This window comes from Photinus pyralis, unplaced genomic scaffold (genome assembly GCF_008802855.1).
Source record: "Photinus pyralis isolate 1611_PpyrPB1 unplaced genomic scaffold, Ppyr1.3 Ppyr1.4_LG4, whole genome shotgun sequence".
NCBI lineage: Eukaryota > Metazoa > Arthropoda > Insecta > Coleoptera > Lampyridae > Photinus > Photinus pyralis.
The window spans coordinates 25,734,975-25,751,831 of NW_022170511.1; the positions used below are offsets into that span (position 1 = coordinate 25,734,975).

General features: G+C 36.8%; 2 protein-coding genes across 2 annotated transcripts; both read right to left on the reverse strand.

Moving 5' to 3' along the window:
* Positions 1-10,622: 10,622 nt before the first annotated feature.
* LOC116169035 (uncharacterized protein K02A2.6-like) lies at positions 10,623-12,017 on the reverse strand. The gene has a single exon (XM_031485066.1). The coding sequence runs from the start codon at positions 12,015-12,017 to the stop codon at positions 10,623-10,625; it is 1,395 nt and encodes a 464-aa protein (XP_031340926.1).
* A 989-nt stretch (positions 12,018-13,006) lies between these two features.
* On the reverse strand, positions 13,007-14,836 carry LOC116169037 (uncharacterized protein K02A2.6-like). The gene is made up of 3 exons (XM_031485067.1): positions 14,425-14,836; positions 13,211-14,361; positions 13,007-13,144 (listed from the first exon to the last, which is right to left on the reverse strand). Exons 1-3 carry the CDS (start codon positions 14,834-14,836, stop codon positions 13,007-13,009), a joined length of 1,701 nt encoding a protein of 566 aa, XP_031340927.1.
* Between the last annotated feature and the right edge of the window lie 2,021 nt (positions 14,837-16,857).

Sequence of the window (16,857 nt, forward strand, 5' to 3'; positions counted from 1 at the left end):
CATGGAATTTTTATTGCCATCATCCATAATTTATTAATCTCTGCCAATTGGATTTATTAAATTGGGGATTCTAGAAGAATTAGTGGACGGCTTCGGCTTTAACTCCTTAAAGGAGGATATAATTGGGCTTTTTTTCCTTCAACAATTGTTACTTCATCTATAATAAGCCATCTTATTTATGATATCAACGAAGAGGGTTTGCCTTTGATTTTAATTTATAATAAGTACCAGTTTAAGGACCTGTTCATTTTCCAACGAAGTTGGGTGTGATATTGCAGCCACTTTCTCAGTCCGTCCATTCGCCCGTATATCGGATCGAGGCCTACAGTTTTCAATATATTTAGTGCGTTCTTTTTGAATTCGGTAGCTTATAGCTCTGGCACCTGCAACCTTAGGCTTTAAAGATTTTTCCGTTAAATTTACAAGTGTAGGAAATTTTATAATGTACCGCTTCATTATGAAAGAGAACAGCCGAACAGAACTTATATTTGAGAAAGATAAGGAAGAGTGTTTAAGCAGATCCGAAACGTTACAATGTTGCCGGTTCTAAAAACCGTCGCTACGGAGCATGAGAGGGGTAATCACCGCTATACTTTGGCGTGTGTAAAAAATCGCATGGACGCGTTGTTTGAGTTGGGTCAGTTTCACATTTGGATTCGGTGAAGTACTTAAGGAAAAATCTGGTGGGAAAGATTCATTCTGACTAACATGAGGGTATTGATTTTTTAACCGAACCGCTGGGGCAAAGTTACATATTGTAGGCAAGATTACATCTCGAGGCGCTTGCGTCGAGGGGTGTAAGGTGCGAAGGCAATAATAGACTTCTCTACCGTGGTATATACACTATTTTTTTCACTACTAGTACTTGAAGTCCTCTAAATTAACATATTATATTGATAAGAAAGTGAACGGTTGGACAGAATTTTGGTTTATTAATTTAACATGTCAATCAAGTGCGTGGAAGTACAAGTCAAACAGGCCGTATTTTGTTCTGTCATTGAGATATTTTCAAAGAGTAATTTCGTTCGAATTTTTTCAAAATGTGATAATTTTAGGTATGTAATTTCTCTGGAAATGGCGGATGGTGGCAATTATTCATTTTAGAGAACTTGTCTAAACGTTTATTGAGCGAAATTTCGGGTTGTGTTTTCTAAAAGTGACAGCGTGACAGTTCTCATTATTGACTACTAGTTAATAATGTCCACATTATTAACCACTTTGAACAACTGCCGAGAAAGCCTACTTTACAAGTGGAAAAAAGCTTAATAATCATGTCATCAGACGCTAGTAGTGAAAAAACCTTATTGTTAATTTAAAGTTCGAACCGAAAGCCGTATAATCGCGATGTGTGTGAGAACCGGAGACAGTGCCACCATTTTTAACAAGTTTAACGAAACGTAGATGCCTTCTAAATTCGCTACGTGTGACTAGCAGAAGTAAATTAATAGTACGTTGCTGGTTTATGTAGGAAGATAAATTCACTGCGTGAAAGAGACGATTGGACGATTACTATAATTTTAAATCGTGAGTCGGATGAAGCGTTGCCGTAGAAAGCGAACCTTTTTTCGTTTTTGGTGCATATTTGGATTAAGATGTTTCGCGTTTAAATTAACTACGAAAGCGTTTGGGCCCAAGGTGCAAAAACGTTCCGTTGTGCCATATTTGCAGTGGCAAGTTACGTAAAAACTTGATTTATTAATTACGTTGCGCATCCAATTTGTTTATAATAAATGCAAATAATTTACAAATAAGACGGCTACTGGTAAAAAACATTAATAACAATTAATTCAAGCTGTTAAAATCCTAACAAGTGTACCTACCGTTTGACATTTACACGTTGTGGAACGTCAGTAATTGGTATTGTGAATAACTCAATTCAATCCGTTAAATCAAGCTTGAAGCAAGGTTTATTCCTGAATCAAATTGCGTCAACCATCCTATCAAATGAATTGTCAACAAGTAGTACGGGAAGTCCATTCATATTGCCGAACCTAAGGTGTTTCACTATCCAACTTTCCAAATTGCTACTGCCTTTCAAAGAAGAAATCCATCTGACAATTGGAGAAATATTTCAATGCATCGATAAAAGCAAGAAAGAAAGGAATTTGCATTTAAAGTAATTTTTAAATTCCTGAAAAGGTTGATTTTCACGGATTTATCCCGCAAACATATTTGTATATTTCTTATATAAATAACAATTGAACTGAGACCAAAGAGAGTGGCCATTTTTACCACATGCACGTTAGTAAGGGGGGTATGCATTGGGATAAAAAATGACCCTCCACTTTTTTTACGTCAGTACACGTTTTGAAGCACCAGGAATGCGAATCAAAGGGTCAATGATGCCGGTCCGTCTGTCTGTACTATCATTTTCCTCTAATACAATTGGAACCAAATTTGGTACAAATATTCTTAAACATAACAGGAAGAGCTGAGAAGCTTTTGCGCAGAATCGCGTATGCGCAAGTGTGTCAAAGTAAGAAAAAAATCTGTCAATTTTTGACGTTTTTCCATATTACTACTGCATCTAATTAAACCAAATTTGGTACATAGGTATGTTCCATAGACACATTACTAACAACTGAAATATCGTACAGGTGCTTACTGCGCTGGCCACAGCAAATTCTTCTTTTTCTCATTAATTGTAGAATTGAGTTCCAGCAATGCCAATTGTTTGTGTGGGTTTCTAGTTTTCAGCGCATTTTCAACTCCTGTTCTGGCCACTTTCTCCATTCCTCCGTCCGTCCAAGGCCTTAACTACTCCTACAGTTTTCAAAATATTTATTTCGTTCTTTTGCCTTCGGTAGCTTATAACTCTGGCACATGAACCAAGAAAAATCTTAACGACTAATGTGCACATGCGTACGTGTCAACTTTTTAGCGCATTTTTGAAAAAAATACGCTATTATATTCGTTATTGCTGGCAGGCCGGCTGTCCGCGTTAGATCTCCACAACTACAATAGCTAGAGACTTCAAATTTTCACTAAAAGCTTTCTGCTATAGTGTAGATGTGCAGGCACTAGTCTATTTTGAGTTAGATTACTTGTGAGATCGATAATTGAAGAAAATAATTTCGATATGGGTTTCGGAGGTGCTATAATTTTACCGTTAGATAGCGCTACCAGTATAAAAACTTATTATTTACTTTGTGATTTGTTTTATAAAATGAAGACGTACCGTCAATTGAAATTAAATAAAATTAATTATTTAACGCAGCCAAAATTTCTCGTGAGATCGATAATTTTAAACTTCGCTAATAAAATACTGACCTGCATGACCAAAAATGCGCTTTAATCATGCATATGCTGATTGCTTGTTTATTTATACAGGGTGGTATTTTTAAGTGGACCATCAGAAGTATCTCAAGAACGGTTTGGAATTTTGATTCGGGACTCATTTTTTGAATAATCGACCAAAAGGAATCATTTAAAAATATTTTCGAGATCCGCTATTCCGGTTGTATCAGAACGATACCGGAATTTTCTTATTTTTTAATGGCACTATCCCTTCTGATGGTATTTTTGAACTCCTCATAAAAAATCAGTATGATTTTGTTAAAATGATGCTATGTCTAAATGACATGGTTTCGGAGTCATTTGACATTTTTGACATTTTTTTACAGTTTCAGAGGTTCAGTAACTTAGCCACATTACTGTTGTCGGGCAACTTAGCAAAATGTTTGTTTCACGAATGGACAGCTAAAAGTCCACTCTATCAAACGCTATTGGTCTGATTTTCAAATGCGATTCGAAAATAATACGAATAAGCGTTTAAAGTTAACAATCGGTTTTTGGTCAAAAACTCGAAAATTTCAAATGGAAACCATATCTTTACTATGCATCAATGGAAAGAGCATAAAAAAACGGATAAAGAATTGTACATGCAAAATTTTTCTTAAAAAAAAAAACTTAAAAAAACTGTCCACTTTAGAAAAATTTTGCAAGTACAATTTTTCTGTTGATACATAGTGGTTTCCATTTGAAAATTTTGAGTTTTTGAAACAGTCAGATATGGCTGAACCTCTGAAACTCTAAAAAAATTTCAAAAATGTCAAATAACTTCAAAACCATGCCAGTTAGACATAGCATCATATTAACAAAATCATACTGATTTTTTATGAGCAATCCGAAAATGCCATCAGAAAAGATAGTACCGTTTGAAATAAGAAAGTCCGGTACCGTTCTGATACAATCGGAAAAGCGGCTATCTTGAAAATATTTTTAAATGATTTCTTTCGATCGATTATTCAAAAAAGGTAATGGGGTCCCGATTCGAAATTCCAAACCGTTCCTGAAATACTTCTAATGGTGTTTTGAAATTTTAACCACAGGTGTTTCGAATAAATGCAAGCATATCGCCTATTGTAAAAATGAGATTTGCACATGCGCACACTGCGCAATGTCAACTTTCTTATTTGTGGAGATATTTTTTTTTAACCACAGATGCTTCTAGTACCTAAAGACAAACGTATCGCATATTGTAAAAATCAGATATGCACATGTGACAGACTATGTAATGCCAACTTTCTTATTTATGGACAAATTTCTTTGAAATTTTTAGTATAGGTGCCTCTAGTAAAGGAAAACATATCGCACATAGCTATAGCCTTTTGGGAAACACTGATCAATGCATGGAAAATGCCTTATGGTTACTCGCCTTGGTTTTCTTATACTATCTACATCGTTTTCTGACTTTTTTATAAGTTCCTTGATAGTACGTACTAACCAGTTAAAAATATTTGTTTTGCCCATATCGAGCGAATGCTATTTTTCTGTTTTTCTGTGCCACTGTCCTACTCAGATTCCAGTCCTTCGTTGCATCACATTACGTCTCGTGTTGTGACACGCACATATACTATTATTTAAGGTTAAGTGTAAGAACAGATGGCATTATTTTACTGCTAATCTGAACTTATTTGTTGTTTATACTTCTTGTTTTTTTTTTAATAAAGGCAATATTATTATTATTATTATTATTATTACTTATTGAATGCGGTGATATGAACACTCAACCCCTAACTAAATTTTAATGCATAGGTATGTAATGAAATGTTATATTAAGATATAAGTGTATAATCAAGTCTTTAAAGCACGCGCAAGGAGTTTAATGGCCCGACGCGAAGCGGAGTGCCTTTAACGTTGCAAGTGCTTTAAAGACCAATTATACACGTATTTTTTATTATATCAATAAACGAATAAAGGTCTTTTAACAAAGCGAGCGCATATTACTACGTTGTACTCGAATACATGTCTAATTAAGTGGGCTGGGTGTTCGTAATTTCACGATTGTCATAGAAATGTCACTTGACGTTTGTTTATAAAAAACATCGTCTTTGTGACAGGCCCGTAGCTCGGGGGTGGCCATGGGGGGCTGAGCCCCACCTAGAACGTGGTCTTGCCCCCACTGAAAGTTACGGTTGATGGTCCTTTTACAAAAATTACAAGGGAAGGCTTATCAAAAACTTCTTAAGCCCCCTCTAGACAAATACCCTCCACCCTGCTACTTCTTCCTGGCTACGGGCCTGCTTTGTGAATAAAACGATTTCCTTTGAAAAACATAATACACCGTCCATTAAATCGTTTGTTGTAAAATCTAAACAAACGTTGGTAGGTGTAAAATCCAAATCCAGTAAAACCTATTATAAAGAATATGAAAAGTTCTCTTCGTGGATGAATAGGAAGCACTTACGAATAAAGTCTTAAATGCATCGATAATGCTGGCATATATGAAGGAAATGTCAAAGGTATTTAAATATTCTATCTTTTGGTGCATTCATTCAAAACTTCAAACAATGCTGTGATTAAAAAGTGGAACAGATTTGGAAGCAAACCCTAAATTCCGCGCGTTTGTGAAAGATTCAACCAAAGGATAGGTACAAGCCAAAGAAATGTTCTGCATTTACAGAAAGCGGCCTAAGAGGATTTGTTATTTGAGTTTCAAAAGTCATCGTAAGTATCATTACTTAGCAATTTTAAAGCACGTGTGTTTTAAAGCCTTTTTTCGCACGCATTTGAGTGTTTAAAACGGAGATTGTGATTCAGGTATAATAAAATGCCAAAGAATGGCTTAGGTAACGTGCACAATTTACCAAACCCAAGTACACCACCCAACACGAAACGAAGTTAACGAAACAAGCATTAAATTCCATTTATAACTTCTTTTACGAGCATACACCCGATAGAGGCAGCGCTGTTTATGACTACCTAAATCAAAATTCCATGTGTTTAACCACAAAAATGAAGTACCGTACGGGCGCCAACATTTCGTTTCGCATTAGTTCTTTTTATACGGAACTAGTGAGTCGTGGAAGTAAAATTAAAACCATAAGAGGTTCTAGCGACTGTTCATGTCCGTATGAAGGTTTAGAATGATCGTGTGAACAACAGAGACCATAATGGAAAGCTTTTGCAATTTGACATCACAAAATAGATTCCGATGTTTTATAGTAGCATTTGTCATAACTCATAATTCTTATCAGCCAATAAGTAAAGCTGCACTCTAACGAAATAGAGAAAATGAACAGTCAATTAAAAAATCTTTAATATGATTCGCTTTTTACTAATATTATACTAAGACCTTTTTCATTTTACAAGATCCCCATGTCTAAAAATATAATAGACATTTACGTTCAGACCCTTCGTTTTGAGATACACGGAAATAGAATCCCAACTTACTTTAATGGAATGAGATATTGGCCCAAATGTCAAATTTCATCTAGCAGTGACGAGCGACCGATCCTTTCCTCCAATATTACCAATTATTTCTAAAGAAGAAAAAGCTCTCTCTCGTAGATCGCTAACACTGTTTGTGAGATGGATTATTCGCTTCTCCTGCAGTTTAAATTAAATTGTTGTGAGAGATCAAATAATGTCATAACAAGAAAGGAAAACTCGAACAAAGTAGAATGAGAGCTTATTTAACTCAGAATTTGTCCATTTTTAGTACAGAAATTAAAAACCGTCTTTATTGATCTAGAATTTGTTTCCGTTGAATTGCGGGCGATATGTAATCACGTTACCAGACGAATCCGACGTAGTCATCATGGAGTGAGTGAGTGCCTTTATAAAGTAACTCTCTCGAGACTGTAATGGACGTAAGGGGCCAGTGTATTCTCTCCCTCAAGGGTAGTTATAGAAACTGCCATTCTTCATTGTATTGTGTGTGCAGAAAACGGCTATGTAAAATGTAAGAGCATCGAAATTTATTTGATTTTGTTTAAAGATCAAAGGGAAGGGCTATAAATTTTGTCGATGCGGAGGGCGTCTTAAATTTCAGTTTTTGTTTGAAATCACATGTCTTGAGTTTCTCAACCGGAAACTACTTTTCATATTGGAAGAAAACCTTTCCTACATGTTTAGATATAGCAAATAAAGGCATAGATGGAAGGTGACAAAAAAAGACATTGATTTGTATGATAATATTGTTCCAGTTTATGACCCGGGATACCAGCAACTCCCTCGGGAATGACGATGCTCCTAAAATTTATATTTTGTGTGTTATGTACTTGCGCGGGTTACACGAGAAAATGATACCAGGTGCTACCTTGTGCAAATTCAAACGTCAGGTGCTTAATATAATTTATGGATTTCCTTTTCGAGTTTACAAACTACGTATTGTTTCGTTTCAGTTGTTTGTTTCCATTTCCCTTTTCAATCTGCATCAATCATTTAAATATTAGTAATAATAATAATAATAATAAACGTATATTTGTTTTAAGGCAATGCCTCATACAAAGAAATAGAGAGAGATATGATAGATAACTTAAACAAATTATAAATTTCTAAATAATTATGACATAAAAGAAACCATTTTTCTATAAATAAGTAAATCAACTATCATTCATTTAAACAAAATGATCTTATTCTTAATGCATTAAGTATATAATTATAAACACAGTTTAGTTGGGCTGCGTCCTTTACTTGTAGTAAGTGACAGATATTAGATTCGTCGTCCTCATCGATGCAATATTTTTTTAAATAAACGACCCTTATCGGTTGATATATTGGGCATTTAAAAAGGAAGTGTATAAGATTTTCGTTTTCGTTAAGATTACATACTTGGCATTTGTTTATGTTATCTAGTTTGTAAAGCATATTTTTTATAAGAATGCGCGTCCCATTTTTGTAAGCCAGTCTGAGTTGTGCTACTGTTCTGATCTTTATAATTGGGACTTTAAACGTTAAATATGCTGACATTTCATAATTATGCTTCATAGCCTGTAATTTGTTGTAGTGGTCGTTAAATTTTGTACTCGTTACGATATCTGCAGATTTTAAAGTTGTGAAGTGTTGGTCAATTACATTTCTGATAGAGCTTTTAGTCATATGATGCGATTGCTGTAGCCAGGTGTTCCCATACCCCAGATTTTCTATAAAATGACGTATTTGTGATGCCCAGTTGTATTCAGCCGTATTCTGTTCCCAGGAGTCGAGGTGTTTCAACCGATTATAAAGCAAATTCGTATAAGACGTTGGTTTTTGTTTTAATACTTTCCTCCACCAATTTAATGCTCGCGCCCATACGAAGTTACTAACATGCCTCGCGCCGGTTTCCAGGCGGAGCATATGATTAGGGGTAGTTTTCTGACATTGCAGAACGTCTTTGAGATACTTGGTGAGTATTCCTTCAAGCCCTTCCGGTTTAAAAACGGCCCATGTTTCAGCTCCATGCAGAGCGGTAGCTTGGACAAGACTATGAAATAGTTTGAATTTTTCATTCCATGAACTCGATTTGCCTTTTATGAGGATTGCTTTAACATTACCGATTGCAACTAAGGCCTTCTTTTTTGCCTCTTTTGTTGCTTCATTAAATTTGCCCGTTGATGTAAATGTAACGCCAAGATATGAAAATTTATTTACAACTTCTAATGGATCGCGATCATAATAAAACTTAACAGTTTTTGAATGTGTCCAGTTTCTTTGAAATTTCATTATTTTAGTTTTGTTAGTATTTAACGTCAGACTATTTTCCTTACAATAATTGTATAAAATATTAATTTTCTTTTGCAAGTCTATGGGAGAATGGGAGAACAAAGCAATGTCGTCAGCATATGCAATTAACAAAATATCATTGTTCTGATCGATATTTAAACCACGAACTCCATGTGCTCGGAAATAACTCTCTATATCATTTATAAAAAGTGAAAACAGTATTGGAGATAGTTTTTCCCCCTGCAACACCCCTTCTGTGATAGGAATCGTATTACTTAAGTTGTTGTTCACTTTAACCTGCAAACTTGCATTCTTATACAGACTCTCTATCATTCTAATAACTTTTGCACTAATGCCATTATCATACAATTTCCTCCAAAGTATGTTATGGTTGATTCTGTCGAATGCTTGTTTAAAATCGATAAACATTACATATACTGCATTTCTTGCCAACCTTAGTTGTATATGAATAATTGCCATTAATGAGAATATGTTATCCGAAGTGCCTCTAGTTTTTCTAAATCCCATTTGGTATTCCTTTAGAATGGAAGATTCTTCAACAAAGTTGTAAATTCTATTGTATAGGATTTGGGTAAATAATTTTGTAACACTATTGGTTAGGGCTATACCTCTGTAATTTGCTGGATCATTTTTCGGTCCTTTCTTATGAATTGGCGTGATGATTATTATTGACCAAGAACGAGGTATTTTTTCTAATTCCCAAATATTGTTAAACATATTGAGCATATAATGTTCCCAGTTTGGTATATTAGTATTATAACTAACTGTTGTTAAAACAAACAATAACAAAAATCCTGTTTCGCTGTCGAACTTTTTCTATCACGATAGATTCTCTTGTGTACAAAAACCTTTTATTACTAAATATTGTTTACCGTGCCTCATTGTATGAACCCTATTGATTTGGAGCTTCATGAAAGACTCTCACTTTAAAGGGAGAATTCTAATGAAGTAAAGAAACATTTACTGAATCTTATGTGTGGAGGGATTTTAATGCTGTCTCTTTCTAATAAAAACAAATTAATCGACTGTCAAATATAGAAAACGGGGCCAAAAAGGGAAAAATGATAGACACGACACGAGAGGCATCCGTAGCGTCGGGGGGTCAAAATTTCAAGTGTGAATATCTCCAAAACGTAGTGTCGGAAGAGGATAATTACAATGGGACAATGATAGATGTGGACGAAGCGCATCGATTGGTTCTAGTGTGTAGAAAGGGATTATTTATTGACCAATTTTGATGTGGAACAGTACAAACGCATTGCTTGTGTGCCCAAATAGGAGTATTTCATACATTTACATAACATGTACCTTTTAGTTTTTTATTTGCAAACTATTCACAAATAGAGAATAGGGAAGACACATAATTACAAGTTGATGGCTCTGCACCGTTTTCGATCAAACATCTTTACATGGTGCGACCTATTTGTTTTGCCAGGAATACAGGGCCTCCGTAACTGTAAAGTTTTTTTTGGGTCAGGCCTTAAAAACATTTTTTTTAGTCTTTTTTAAATTTTTTTCACGTTTAATGAAATAAGTTGCAAGTTGTTACTTTTTCGTTCTATTCAATTCGTAATAAAAAAATTACATCTCGAAAAATTAGAGCGATGCCAACTATGCATTATACGTATCATTAATTCAGAGACATAACAATCCTCCCTCCTTAATTACAACTATAAATTCAAGCGGTTTGGCGGTAAACGCAATCGGCCTGATCTACGAAGAATATCTGCTGAATCTGGTTGTACCAACGTCGGTTCTTGGTCAGTTTCAGACTCCTGTTGCTGCGGCGATTGTTGCCAAGTATTTGATTGCCTATAAGGTGTTGATTGACCAACCGGTAATCTCATGGGTGAAGTTGAGTCAATCACCGAAGAATCGGTAGAAACACACGCTGGTCTTGTCTCGGATGATTTCGACATAATGGTTGGATGTGGTTGCGATGTACTTGGTGCGGCTTCTAAGGCCGAATCTGAATGATCTGCATGGGTATCATCTCCTCCTTCACAAAGCGTTCGTCGCATCTGGTTTACGTGACACTTTCGATGTCTGCCATCCACTTCTACATCATAATGTGTAAGGCCACATCGTGCGAATACAGTCCCAAATTCCCATTTAACTCGTAAGTTTCGGTATGACCGTATCTGTACTTTGTCACCTGATACAAATTCTCGTGATACTGGTTCATTCGACGAATTTTCATTCATCTCAGTGGTCAGATCTCGTTTCATGAGAACCAATTTGGTTCGGATTTGTCGCCCAAACATGAGTTCAGCTGGACTTTGACCTGTTGTACTGTTCGGTGCCTTTCGATATTGTATCAGCAGGCGATCCAACTTCAAATCCAAATCACCAGGCTCATCTGCCATGCAACGCAAACCCTTCTTCAGCATTTGCACATAACGTTCAGCCTGCCCATTACTTGCTGGATGGTATGGCGCCGTGAATTTGTGGCGAATACCATTTTGTTTCGTAAATGTGTCCATCTCGTTTGATCGAAATTGTGGGCCATTGTCGCTAACCATCGTAACTGGAATACCAAACCTAGCAAACGTCCTTCTCAAAATTCGAATCGTAGTTTTCGTGTCAGTATTCCTCGTAGGAAAAATCTCCGGCCACTTACTGTAAGCGTCGACGATCAATAGAAAGTTCGTGTTCATGAATGGCCCAGCATAGTCTATATGAATTCGTTGAAATGGGAACGATGGAAACTCCCACGAATGCACTGGAACTTTGGCGGCTTCCTTCTGAACCAAACAGCAACTTCGACATTTCTTTACCGTCATTTCAATATCGGCATCAATACCATTCCAAAAACAGTAACTACGTGCCATAGCCTTCATCTTCGTCATTCCCAAATGAGCATCGTGTAATTCGTTCAAAACTGTTTGTTGCAGTGATTTTGGGATGACAACGCGCATACCATAGAAAATGCATCCATCGTGCATGTTATACTTCGTTTGTGTTTCGTTCGGGTTCGATGAACTACTCTCCAGTTCGTGGCAAACTTTACGCAATACTTCATCTTTAATAGTTTCTCGTCGAATTTGTTCTCGTGTTACTGGCATGTACTCTATCTGCTTCGTTTAAAATATGCTTGTTTCGTCTTCAGCAATCTTTGTTGGTTCTGGGAAACGTGAAAAATAATCTGCATTTAAATTTTCGTGCGTGCTCCGATACTCTATTGTATAATTGAATTCTGACAAGTATATTGCGTAATTCAGCATTCGCATTGCTGAAAGCGTTGGTAGTGCCTTGTCGGGGTTAAAGATCGTCACTAGCGGCTTATGGTCCGTGCGCAATACAAATTTCCGGCCGTAGCAATATTGGAAAAATTTGTTAATGCCCAAAAAAATTGCGGTTGCTTCCTTATCTATTTGGCTATAATTTTGTTCGCTTTTCGACAATGTTCGGGATGCAAAGGCGATTGGTCTTTCCATTCCATTGGACATCTTATGTGATAACACGGCACCGAGACCAACAGATGATGCATCAGTTTCCACGATCAATGGCAATTTCGGGTCATAGTGCATCAAAACCCGGTCGCTGGTCAATTCTTTTTTTATTATATCAAACGCCTTTTTGCATTTATCTGACCAGATAAATTTAACCTCCTTTCCCAGGAGACTGTTCAACGGTTTTATCTTTGTAGCCAGATCGGGTATAAAACGGTGATAATAATTTATCAAGCCCAAAAATGTACGCAGTTCCTCGACGTTTGTAGGTGTTGTAGCATTGCGTATCGCAGTGGTCTTATCATCCAGAGGATGCAGGCCCCTCGAATCAATTCGATGGCCCAAATACTTCACGTTCGACTTGAAGAATTGGCACTTTTCCTTCTTCAAGTGCAAATCGTTGTCTCGCAGTTTCTTCAGTACGTTTCTTAATCTTTGCATAGTTTCTTCGATCGTTGATCCTTGCACGATTATATCATCAAAGAAACAGGCTACCCCATCCAATTCGTGCAGTAGTTGATCCATAAAGCGCTGCCAGATATTGGGTGCAGTCTTTACTCCGAACATTAATCTATTGACCTTGTAAACCCCTTTTTCAGTACTTATGCTTGCAACATTGCGCTATGTTCGTCAACAGGCATGTGTAGATACGCGCGACTGACATCAAGTGTACAGAAAAATCTTCCCCCGCTCATTTTCGCAAAAATATCTTCGATCCTGGGAATGGGGTACTTGTCATCCTTCAAAAATCGATTCAATGTCACCTTCTAATCCGCACACAAACGAATGGAGTCGTCAGATTTTACAATCGGAACCACAGGTGTTCCCCATTGACTGTGAACAACCTTTTCAATCACGCCCATCGCCTCAAGTCGATCAATTTCAGCGTTCACACGATCTTTCAAGGCATACGGTACTGGTCGAGCTCTCCAAAATTTTGGTGCGGTGTTCTCTAGCATTTGTAAATTGCTCTCCATCGTTGGAATTCGACCTAATTTATCATCGAAAACATCGCCGAATTCCTTCAAAAACGACTTCAACAATTCATCGGAATTTGCTTGCGTGACCGTGACCTCGTGAATTTCTAAGTCATTCAGCGGACGTTTATGAAGATCCAGGATCCTAATCCACTGTCGGCCGCAAATAGAGTCAACATCATCTCCCACAATAAATAAGCGCCCAATGGTTACTTTGTTTCCAAAACTGATCGTAACATTACATGTGCCCAGTGGCTCAATTATCTCACCAGAGTAAGTCCTCAATCGAGAAGATGTGTCGGAAATCGAGAGCCCAGGACACACCTTCAAAAAATTTCGGTAAGACATCGTCGAAACTGCTGCCCCCGTGTCCAGTTCAAATTCACAATTGTTCTGTTCCACCTGGATGTTCACCATAAACTTGCCACTCCCTCCGCTTTTTACGCCGTGCATGTGAAAAATATTTCCAATCGTATACATTTCAAATTGATCGTCTTCAACGATGTCATCATTATCCTCGGATTGCGTTACTTGTTGAACTGTTTTAATGTTTCCCCCCTGCATACAAACGGTGGCAATGTGGCCTACCTTCTTACACTTCGCACAAATTTTGTCTTTCATGGAACATCTAAAAGCACGGTGCCCTTCGTGGCCGCATCTGTAACATTTTCCCGTGAAGTCAAATCTTGTAGTTTCTTTCGACGATGTCGGGTTAACTTTTTGTCGGCCTCCGTACGCTTTCCATGTTCGTTGCTCCTTCACTGCATTAACAGGCTCACTATTATGGGTTTGCTGGCTTCTCTGGATTTCTCTGCTTTCAATTTTTGATGTGTTAATCGCTGTCGCCTCCCGTACAATTTCGTCGAACTTTGTGTCCTCTTTTAGACGCAACAACTCCTGCCGAATATCGTCGTCACGTAATCCACGAATAAATTGTGTCCGCAAATGTGTCTCGATGGTCGATTTTCCACAATCGGTACCTACATGTAAAAGAGCAATTGATGGAGAGGCGTTTCAATTCTTCAATAAACTTCATGATAGACTCTCATTCTGTATTCGCACTGCGAAGCGATGTTGCTGTGCAAATACGTTCGGCTTCGGGCTCAAATGTGTCCTCAACAAGTTAATTAATACGTCGTAGGTTTTTGCCTTTGGCTTTTCCGGAACTGTCAAATTTGTGAGCGTTTGGAATACTGACGGCGGAATAAGTTCAAGCAGCATTCCCACCTTTTCCTTATCCTCTGCGATTTCTTTTCTTTCTAAATAGTTTTCTAATCGATCGATAAAGTTTTCCATCGTTTCGTTTGTCTCATCGTAGGAGTGAAAATGTACCTTCCGTTTTGGAATTGCATTTCCTGTTCCCGTGGAATTTCGTTGCGTTTCATGTAAATCTTGTAAAACATTACAAATTCGGTCCAAAACGTTCTCGAGTTTTGATCCCATCTCCGTCGCCATTTTTATATATTCACGTTTAATGAAATAAGTTGCAAGTTGTTACTTTTTCGTTCTATTCAATTCGTAATAAAAATAATTACATCTCGAAAAATTAGAGCGATGCCAACTATGCATTATACGTATCATTAATTCAGAGACATAACAATGGCCACAATTTATTATACCGGGGATTAATATGGCAAAAAATCTTGAAATAAAAATAGTAAAAGTGTGAAGCTCAAATTTTAGAGGTTCCTAAGTCGTATTCTAACCGAGCTTCGCATTTGCAAGACGCGTGTGTATCTCATACGCCCGCATGAAGCTCAAACAACCTCTTGCATAGACCAGATCTGATGGTATGTACTCGTGCATTCCTTTCTTCAATTCATACGAATCACCGACCACCGTTCAATAAATGTACAAAATAAATGTTTGTTTACTTTGTTTATTCTGGACAACAAAAAGTAACGTTATTTTCTTACCGATTGTGTATTGTTACCCTAATTTAAATTCTTACGCCATCTAAGTATTTCCTTTAGCATCCACTTGTTTAGATGTTAGTGGTTCCTGTAGTAAATTGGTTCCTAGTGTTATAGATTTCTTATTACAATAGTTCTTTGTTTTGCCGCTCAAGGTCGTTCAGAGCTTTTCTTAATTTTTTTCGTCGCAGACACTTTTTTGTACACAACCAGATGCAACCATCACCTGTAAGAAGAACTTACACGCCATATTGGCTACTCGACGGTTTAGTTATGGATTTATTGTGGGCATATCAGTTCGGTGATATTTTGCTTTCGACACTTCTCGGTTCGGTATGTACCATAATGTACGGATTACTTTGGCTTTGAATAATAATTTTTTAGGCTTCTCACTCCTACCTTACCCTTTTCTTCATTATTACCTACCTGATTGTTACTTTCTACATCGATATTCCTGAGTGGAAACCGCAGAATTTTGGATTTTCTCATTCGGAACGTCCACCGCCATCTTATCAATTAAAGAACGCGGTGTATGTTTCTACCTTACCGGCTTTACAAATTCTATTCTATTTCTCGTGACCTACTGACGTGGAATTTGTTTACCTACACTTCGATATTTGATCCTGAATTGTGACCGCAAGTATAACGAAACGTTTGGAGATTAACGATCTTGTCAATCTTGTTTTGCTAAAAAAAATATATCTTCCGAGACACGATTTTGTGGACGATCATTTTTGTGACTCCGAAAATTCATTTCTGTTAGTTTGATTGCATAGTATCCTTTAGATTCGCTGTGTTTTTTGAGATCTTAGTTACCGTTGCTTGGTAACAAAATTTTTAAAGTTACGAGGACTTTGTCCGAAGCCGATATCTACAATTTTTAGTTACGTTATTTGTTTTACTCCGAAGAATTTGTTCATGTTACCTGATTTGCATTTTGAATTAATTAGATTGCTTTGGTGTTGAATAGAAATTTAGTTATTTGTGTACCGTAAAGTAGTTTTCTTTAATTTAACGTCATGTGCAGATTTTGTAAGGGTAATCCGTAGTCGAGTCAAAATATTGCGTTTGCTAGTGTCAAATCATTCGAATTATTGGTTTTATTGAGGTTTAATTACGGTTTTATATTCGATTGCCGATATTTTATGTGCCGCACTATTCACTACCATTTTTGTTTGTCTGTTTGTGTTGCTGTGTGTTACAGATTGGCAGTACGCGTCCTTCTGAGCTCAGAAGGTTGTGACCTGAAGTTGAAAAGCAATTTTTTTTTATTTTCGACGACTCCTTGGTATAACGTTTGATTGCATATTGTTTTCGATACAATCGAATTGTAATTACCACCTTTGCTTGAAATTCATTTAACGATTATAGCTCCGTTGTTTTCTGCCGAAACCTGGTTTTGATATTAATACTTTCTACGAAACCCTTTAATTAATTTAAATTTAAATGTTGACATTGCATATGTAAATATTATAGCGTACTATTTGTAATATTTTTGAGATCATTTATGAAATCACCCTCGATTGAGACGTCAATTATCTTTCTATCCCTGTCAATTATTTT

Excerpts from the sequence above, each read along its gene's own strand:
- LOC116169035 (XM_031485066.1), bottom strand. The coding sequence starts at position 12,017 with ATGCCAGTAACACGAGAACAAATTCGACGAGAAACTATTAAAGATGAA.
- LOC116169037 (XM_031485067.1), bottom strand. The coding sequence starts at position 14,836 with ATGGCGACGGAGATGGGATCAAAACTCGAGAACGTTTTGGACCGAATT. Across the intron at positions 14,362-14,424 it reads AGTGCGAATACAGAATGAGA|GTACCGATTGTGGAAAATCG; the intron begins GTCTATCATGAA and ends TTTTACATGTAG. Across the intron at positions 13,145-13,210 it reads GAACACCTGTGGTTCCGATT|GATGACAAGTACCCCATTCC; the intron begins GTAAAATCTGAC and ends CGATTTTTGAAG.